Source organism: Lampris incognitus, chromosome 10, assembly GCF_029633865.1.
Source record: "Lampris incognitus isolate fLamInc1 chromosome 10, fLamInc1.hap2, whole genome shotgun sequence".
NCBI lineage: Eukaryota > Metazoa > Chordata > Actinopteri > Lampriformes > Lampridae > Lampris > Lampris incognitus.
The window spans coordinates 50822023-50831180 of NC_079220.1; the positions used below are offsets into that span (position 1 = coordinate 50822023).

At 49.0% G+C, this 9158-nt stretch overlaps 1 protein-coding gene across 1 annotated transcript; it reads left to right on the plus strand.

Annotated features, from left to right (window-relative positions):
• The first annotated feature begins 846 nt into the window (after positions 1-846).
• Positions 847-5227, plus strand: sox9a (SRY-box transcription factor 9a). Its single transcript, XM_056288690.1, has 3 exons — positions 847-1671; positions 2141-2388; positions 2716-5227. Exons 1-3 carry the CDS (start codon positions 1229-1231, stop codon positions 3495-3497), a joined length of 1473 nt encoding a protein of 490 aa, XP_056144665.1. The 5' UTR covers positions 847-1228; the 3' UTR covers positions 3498-5227.
• The last annotated feature ends 3931 nt before the right edge of the window (positions 5228-9158 follow it).

The following is a 9158-nucleotide window of genomic DNA, read 5'->3' on the forward strand; positions in this document are numbered from 1 at the left end:
TGTTTTTGAATAAGGACTCTTTTTTTAACCGCATCTACGGCAGGCAGGGGCACTCTCAGGTTTCTGGACTGCTGTCTCCCCCTATCGGTCGGCACCGAGAACCTGCAACGCCGAGGCCGCCCGCGCACGTGCGCCCGTCCCGAAACCAGCCTGCACACGACTGGCGGAGCAGTTCCACACGACCGAGACCAGACCAGACCAGACCAAACTGATGGAACAACAACTGACGAGGAAGAAACACGGGCCCGTCTGAGGCGTGAGGAAGACACACGCATAAATAAGGTGGCTGTATGCGTGTGTAAGACTGCAGCCAAAGATATGTATGCAGATGGGTCTGGGTATGTATAATAATGTGTTAAATCTGTACGACCAGTTGCATAAATGTAAGATTATAGCCAGAATATATCAGAATATATATAGTTTCATATATATTATGTTTTATATATAATATATATAACTATATATATGTGTGTGTTTTCTATATATAGTTCATATATATAATATATTTAATTATATATGTTATATATTATATATATAACTATATATTTAACTGATTTGATGTTGTCAGAAAGAAATGCCAATTAGACTCTGCTATTAAGCCGACGGTTACGCAACGCTCGCTCCAAACGTTAGTGCCAAAGATAAGTGGGAGACTTTTATTATTTCTCCTCCTCAGCTGCAGTTACTTTCCCCTGGTGCTGCCTGCCCGCACGAGCTGGAGCAGGGTCGGGTTTCGTCTCCGCCTCCAAAATTTTTTCACCCAATCACTTCCTGATTGGGCAAATGGCGAAAGATAAATCCAGGCTTCGCCCTCTCCATCTCCACAACTCTGCTGCGACCTCTGAAGGCACATGAGCCTTTTTTCTCTCTCTCCTCCTCCCCCCTCTCCCTCCACGACTCGCTCTTTTTTTTTTTTACTTTTAGTCACATTTTCAAAGTGAAACATTGCATTCAACGCACGCGTCCGCCGCGTCTTGGCTTCTGGTATTAATAATAGCAACACTGAATAATAACAACAGCGACCCATCCCGAGGAGCGCCAGACTCGTCCTGACATCTTGAACTTCTGAAGGGGGAGTCGAAGTTCGCCTCGCAGCCTCACATCGACCCGGTCTTTGGGGCAACAGCGCTTGGATTTAAGAGGAGCGGCTACCTTCTTCTTCTTCTTCTTCATCTTCTTCAGCACACGTTTTCCTTCCGAAGAACCTGTCCCTCATTTTTCGTTTCGCATGAATCTACTCGACCCTTACCTGAAGATGACAGAAGAACAGGAGAAGTGTCACTCCGACGCGCCGAGCCCCAGCATGTCCGACGACTCGGCGGGCTCGCCGTGCCCGTCCGGCTCCGGCTCGGACACGGAGAACACGCGTCCGTCCGACAACCACCTCCTCCTGGGGCCGGACCACCGGCTGGGCGAGTACAAGAAGGAGAGCGAGGAGGACAAGTTCCCGGTGTGCATCAGGGACGCGGTGTCGCAGGTGCTGAAGGGCTACGACTGGACCCTGGTGCCCATGCCGGTGCGCGTTAACGGCTCCAGCAAGAGCAAGCCGCACGTCAAGAGGCCCATGAACGCCTTCATGGTGTGGGCGCAGGCCGCACGGAGGAAGCTGGCCGACCAGTACCCGCACCTCCACAACGCGGAGCTCAGCAAAACTTTGGGCAAACTCTGGAGGTAAGTTTCCGCTCGCTCTCTCCCGCGCGGCGCCGCGCGCACTCGGGCGGTCCTCCCGCTTGTGCGCAACTCCGCGGTCCTATTTTGTTCGCAAATCAACGTTTGAAAAACCGATTTTTTTTAATTTTTTTTTTTTGCCGTTTTATCTTCAAATTACCAAACGCCGCCATGCGTCTCCGCGCTGCAGAGCGCGTGAAGACCCGACTCCCCCCCCCTTAGGATTTGCGTGCTCGTGCAGAAATATTCGTAATCACTGTGGCGTCATGTCGATAATCGCATGACAGCCTACCATCAGTTATTATGTGTCGCCTGTATTCACCGCATGTTGATCCACATGGACGCGCACGTCACCCAGCCAGCGTGCGAGTTGTGTAGTTGGGTTTTAAGAGTTAAACGTATCGTAACATGAGACCGCAACTTTTGTGTGTGTGCGTGCGTGCGTGTGCGTGCGTGTGCGTGTGGTCCGCAGACTGCTCAACGAAGGGGAGAAGCGCCCGTTTGTGGAGGAGGCCGAGCGCTTGCGTGTGCAGCACAAGAAAGACCACCCCGACTACAAGTACCAGCCGAGGCGGAGGAAGTCCGCCAAGAACGGGCAGAGCGAGTCGGAGGACGGCGAGCAAACCCACATCTCGCCCAACGCCATCTTCAAGGCCTTGCAGCAGGCCGACTCTCCGGCCTCCAGCATGGGCGAAGTGCACTCCCCCGGCGAGCATTCGGGTAAGGCTTGTGTTCGCGTACGAGAGACTCTTGGCCATTGCCAACCCCCCTGTTGACTTCCACTGCTCATGACAGATGTGCCGGTTAACGATTGGTGGGTTTACAAGCCACCCCGCTAGTACACCTGCCTCTATTCGCTGCTTGCCGGGACGCGTTACCTAACACCGGACCCACAGAAACGGTCACTGCACCATCCCGGGATGCAGGAGACACTTATAAATGTTACCACGGTTTCCTTATTGACTTAAGAGTATATATCGATTTGCTGTGTCACTGATATAGGGTTGAACTGGAAGTGAACTGTTTTCTCTCTCCTGTGCCCAACAGGCCAGTCCCAAGGCCCACCGACACCTCCCACCACCCCAAAGACAGACCTACCCACCGGGAAAGCCGACCTGAAGCGCGAGGGGCGCCCCGTCCAGGAGGGCACCGGCCGCCAGCTCAACATCGACTTCGGGGCTGTGGATATTGGCGAGCTAAGCAGCGACGTCATCTCCAACATGGGGAGCTTCGACGTCGACGAGTTCGATCAGTACCTGCCGCCCCACAGCCACGCCGGGCTGACTGGCGCAGCCCAGGCTGGCTACACAGGCAGCTACGGCATCACCGGCTCCTCGGTCAACCAGGCGGCCAACTCCGGACACGGCTGGATGTCCAAGCAGCAGCAGCAGCAGCAGCAGCAGCACTCGCTTACCACCCTAGGCGGAGGAGGAGGAGGAGGAGGAGGAGAGCAGGGCCAGGGTCAGCAGAGGACCACCCAAATCAAGACGGAGCAGCTTAGCCCCAGTCACTACAGCGAGCAGCAGAGCTCCCCCCAGCACATCACCTACGGCTCCTTCAACCTGCAGCACTACAGCACCTCCTCCTACCCCTCCATCACGAGGGCACAGTATGACTATTCAGACCACCAGGGCGGTGCCAACTCCTACTACAGCCACGCAGCCGGCCAGGGCTCCGGCCTGTACTCTACCTTCAGCTACATGAGCCCGAACCAGAGGCCTATGTACACCCCCATCGCCGACACAGCCGGGGTGCCCTCCGTACCCCAGACCCACAGTCCGCAGCACTGGGAGCAGCAGCCCGTCTACACGCAGCTCTCCAGGCCCTGAAAAGGCAAGCGTCAGCATAGACTGTATACTGTAACATTCACCCCCCCTCCCTCCCTCCCCCCCCTGCACAGACTCCCCTCCACATTGGCGGCCTTTGTGCTGCCGTGCCAGACGCCCTTCATTGCCAACAGAAAAACATAACAAGAACTTTTTTTTTTTATAGTACTGAGAAAAGTATATCTTTGGAATGGCTCACGACAGTGCCTTTTTGTATTTGCTTGGAGTTGTGATTATATTTTTTTAGATATAATGTAAGAAAAAGAAGAGAGAAAAAAAAAAAAAGAAAAAAAAAGTTATTGAAATCCTCTGTGAGGACGTATCGGTTATAAATATTTTTAGTATGTACTGTGTATGTGTTCCGCTCTCGCCATCCAACATCGGCGCCGTTCTCAACATCGCCAATGTCACCCGTCGTCTCCGAGGGTTTAACACGTTGCCGAAGGAGAGGCGAGGGAGGCCGGGCGGAAACCCCCGTCGGTGGCCTTTACTTCGCTCACTAATGTTATATTTTTATTGTGTACAGGAAGTAAGAAATGTAGCTTTTTCTTACACCGCCGTTTGCGAACGGCGCACATTCTGCTTCGAATCTCTGTACTGTACATATTTTACTCCGAGATGCAAGAGTTGAGCGAGACCGGTGCGAGATAGTTTTTGAATTTTCAGCCATGAGATATAAATATATATATATATATAAATTTATATATATATATATATATATATATGACAGTGTCATCAGTATCAGTGTGTTAGAGAAAAATTACACTTCTTTGTCTTCTTTTGTAGCTCAACTGATTGCGTTGGAAATGTTATAGCAGGTGCCATGTGATGTGTAATTGTACCAGGGGGGCCTTAGCGTGTTGCTAGATGCGACTTAGCCGTGCTTATTTTTCATCCGGGTACTGCCTTGACACCATTGTTGCCTCTGGAGCCGCAGCAGAAAGGTTCCCATCCACTATCATTGTTGTGTTGAAATCACAGCGAGAGTCCCGACTTCCTGCTTAAGGAGCTACAGGAAGTGACCTTTAACCTGAGTCTCTCCACCCCACCACCCCCCCGCCCCGCAGCAGTCCTTGGGGTCTCAGCTGAGTATGGCAATGCTCTACCATTCCTACAGCCCCTCCCATCTCCTAAACTTTTTTTGTTGTTTTTGTTTTGTTTTTATTTATTCATTAGCATTAATTTTATTTGAAAGTTAACTATTCGCAATTATCTTCTTTTTTCTTTTTTTTTTAATTCAGCAGCAACTAACTGAGATGAGAAAGACGTTTTCCACGGAATAGTTTGCTGGTATATGTGGTACAAAATTTATTTATCATTGTTTAAAGTTTCCATTTAAATGTTTTCTCGTTTTATTTTCCATGATCTAGTTATGTACAGATTGCTTATAATTACGATAAACACGATCTTTAAAATTCTTTCTTTAAAAAAAAAAAAAACAAAAAAAGGAAAAAAAACTGGAAGTCGTCTCTTCTTTTTTTTTTTTCTTCATTCTAACAAATGGATTAATGACTATGGACGTTATGGCTGCGTTGTTGATAAGAATTTTATAGAATCACAAGGATACTTTTTTTTTTTTTTTTGGAAAAAAAAGTTGCGTTCCTCGTTTTATATTCCGTATAATTTGTTCTCATGGTGTCACCGTCTTAATGCAGTTTCCGTAGGTAAACGTGCCGTTGTCTTTAAAGCTTATCTTTTGTATTATATTGTTTGCAATAAAAAGAAAACAATGAAAACACCTTGATGATTCTGAGTAATTTACTGCATGCACGCATGCAGCACGCATGTGATAATTTACTGCATGCGTGTGTAGCATGCATGCCACACATGCATGTGCATGCTGTACGTGGACATATGCAATGCTTCCCTGCTTACTGACTGCAGAATATAGTTTATCTTGAGATCAGTAGGTTCATCCACAAGGTCCCCTCCCCACGCTTATGCAGTCATCTGCAAGGGAGAGTCACCCAGACTGGAAGAAAAACAGCATGACAGCGTTGCATCACTTTCGAGATGGTCCTACCCAGTCGACTTCATAAACAGAACTTGCACAAACGAGGCGGCGCTGGAATGATTACACGTTCACATAACGCACACCGTATAATCAAACCTCTGGCCCGAGACCAATAAGCTCGCCCGTTAACCGCCGTATAAAGTCGGTAGGGCTATTATTAGTCCAATCCAAAGTACAAAGAATAACGTATTTACTATCTTGTAAGAGCCAAGCCGGTATTGTTGGGCGACGGTGGCTTTGCATCTGGCTTCCTAGACCATGAGGTCACCGGGCCATCATTACCACGGCCTGTTGAGAAGACGTATGTCCACACCCCTGGCTTTGCCTGTATACCTCACTGCTTAAAGAAACAAACTGGACATTAAACGGTGTTTATTCATTACCAGCCGAGGCATAAAGGTATATAGAGCAATATTTAACAAATCAGCAACTGTGTAAACACAATCAGGCCCTGGTTTGGGAAATGTATCTTCATGTTGAAACTGGAGGCACGGTCTCAGATGACATCTCCGTCCTCACATGGGCCAGACTGAACCCCGTACCCCCCGCCTGCCGCGCCGCACCCCATCTCCCTGCAGCGGCCGCACACAATCCGCCTTAGCCTCCCTCCGCACACTCACATTGTACCATATATTATCTATTGTGAGATATACGACATACCTTTTAGAGCCAACGCAGTAGCTGTGATGTTTTCTTATTCTTATTTTTCTTTCACTCTTCATGTCTGCGCTGCTGCAATGGTTTGAGTCTGCTCGGATCAAAAAAAAATGCAATTTATTGACAGGAATTGAAATTAAGCTAATGTCACACTATGTTATCTTCTTATCTTAGGTTATCTTATCTTATCTTATCTTAGTTTATCTTAGCTTATCACAACTGAATGTCAAACTTGCATAGCTCCGCGGCGAGGAGACGATGTTATCATGGCTGACGGAATAAAGGCCAAGCATATGAAACATATTACGAATAACACAACACAATGACACTGATTCATTAAAACATAACCGCTCATCGGCTTATTAAAGTGACTCAGCAGTTGTCGTTGCTTGAATATTTCCTCGAGGATGCTCTTCTGCGGTTTCTCATGTCTTAGTGCCCATGTACTGGCCATCATCCAACTTCAGCTGGATGCCGCTGGAAGTTTATCTTGCACCGTGGCGTAATTATAGTGCGAGTGTGAGACTACAAACACGTCCACTGTGAAAACACCAGTGGCATTTAAACCGTAGATAAAGCAGGTGTATCAAGGGTTTTGCAATCCTGTGTACACAGGCATGAGATGGGCCGCGATGAAAAAAGGAGAGTCATTGTGTTTGGCGCGGTTAAGACGGACAGGAATGCAACAGCGGTGTTAAACCTGTTGTGTCATGGTGAAGCGGTAATCTGTGGAGGGCTACAGTGGAGGTGGACAGCTTGTGCTCTCCCTGGCAGTCCGCAGCAGACTGGGGGTTTCTGAAGCCCAGGCAACACCTCCCATGCAGAGCCCCTGAGACACATCCATCACTGGCTCTCCCGAGGAGAAGACCAGGAGCAGCACAGCAGAGTAACGGGGGGGGGGCGAGGCAGCAACCACATTTGGAGACATCCAAATGTGTCCATATTCGTGCAGACTTTGGATACTGTGTATCACACACACACACACACACACATATATATATATATATGTATACAGAAAAAAGTTAGATTTCTACATATCTTCCTAAATTCACCTTTTTATTTGCAGTGTATATATAACATGAGGCCCACATGTTGCATATCAAGATGTTCAGGACAATCTCCGTTATCTATATCATAAGCTATAACTGACCCAGAGCACTGTGCAAAGGGATAATCTGGCCCTGAAGTGAGCATTTTTGAGTTGCGATTCTAGAAATTCTTCAAACCTCTTGTGAAAACATACCGCTCGCTCATGTGGACGAATTGTTTTGGTGCTCGAGATGGGTTTACCAAAGCCTTGGGTTCACAAAGGTACTGGACTGTATGAATAAAATGGTGGATAAGAGTATTGTAAATGTGTGAAATGACATTTTGTACTATCGTTTGCTGACTAGAAGTGGCGTCTGTCATGGTACTTTCCACCAAGTGTTAGAGGCACCGAGATAAGATGGGACTGAATAACCACTTCATACCACATATCAAGCGTCATAGGATGTGTGCAAATTAAAAAAGGAGCATTACGGCAGTTTTTTCCCCCCCCAACCAAACCACAAACACACAGATAACACAACATTTACACGGATTACAGCATCGGTGGTCATCGGTGACATCCGCGTCTCCGATGTCGACTGAAGGAAGACTAAAAGTGGTTTCAGGGTGATGGGTTAGCCCTTAGAGATGTGCTGGGTGCCAGTTGGTTAGTTTCACACATAATGTAGACGGACACACGAGTCCACTAATGACACACGGGGGTGGCAGATGACGAGCGTGTCTTCTCAGCCGTACAATCTCGGGCTAAGACGGAATCAGCAGTGGAGACTCTACTGCTTCTGACCACATTCAGACCGTATATCTGTGCTGTGTTACCATGGCTGGGATGGCGTTCAGCATCTGAAACGAGATCACACACATCTCTTGGGGGTCCGGGTGGCGTAGCGGTCTATTCCGTTGCCTGCCAACGCAGGGATCGCCGGTTCGAATCCCCGCGTTGCCTCCGGCTTGGTCGGGCATCCCTACTGACACACTAGGTCGTGTCTGCGGGTGGAAAGCCGGATGTGGGTGTGTGTCCTGGTCGCTGTACTAGCGCCTCCTCTGGTCGGTTCTCGGGGGGGGGTAGCGTGATCCTCCCACGCACTACGTCCCCCTGGTGAAATGCCTCACTGTCAGGTGAAAAGAAGTAGCTGGCAACTCCACATGTATGGGAGGAGGCACGCGGTAGTCTGCAGCCCTCCTCCCCGGATCAGCAGAGGGGGTGGAGCAGAGCGACCGGGATGGCTCGGGAAGAGTGGGGTAATTGGCCGGATACAACTGGGGAGGAAAATATCCAAAAATAAAGGAATAATAACCACAAATCTCTCGGTGGACTAGAGGTTCGCTTCCATTCAAATCTCTCGTCCGCCAAAAGCTGTGACTTACTGCAGTAGCTGGTCTCGACCTGCCTCTGCCTTGGAAGACATGCCTGGCGTCTCTACAGTCCCTTTCATTGGGTTTCATCAGATCAGTTCGTCATGTGGTCTCACAGGGTAGCACCCCGGGCAGGAAATGACACGAGTGTTGAGGCTTTCCCTTGCTCAGAAGCGCGGTGACTCACTGGTGTGACACCCCCGCGGCCCTGCGCTGCCTTGCCCAGTGCAGTAGCGCCCCGAACACATGGACATGCTCCGTCCAACTTGCACAGAGACCTGCCACAAACCCAACGCTCTTTTCACAGACACACACACACACACACACATATATATATATATATATATATATATATATAGCAGATGTTGACTGATCCACCACAGAAGCAGGAAACTAACAAAGCAACAAGGCACAAAATGAGGAGTTGGACCCTCAAGAAAGTGCACGCCATCAGTCAGACGCTGCTGAATTAACAAAACGGGAGAGCGAGGCGATTAGAAACAAACATGGGACACAGCTACAGCGAGGATCTTCCCCCCCCCCCCGAAACGGCTTGTGGCAGCCTCCTAACCTTGGCTCCGAGTGTTGGC

Bases quoted from the DNA above. Each gene is read 5' to 3' on its own strand.
- sox9a (XM_056288690.1), top strand. From the start codon at position 1,229: ATGAATCTACTCGACCCTTACCTGAAGATGACAGAAGAACAGGAGAAG. The intron at 1,672-2,140 runs GTAAGTTTCCGC...TGTGGTCCGCAG, and splicing joins ACTTTGGGCAAACTCTGGAG to ACTGCTCAACGAAGGGGAGA. The intron at 2,389-2,715 runs GTAAGGCTTGTG...TGTGCCCAACAG, and splicing joins CTCCCCCGGCGAGCATTCGG to GCCAGTCCCAAGGCCCACCG.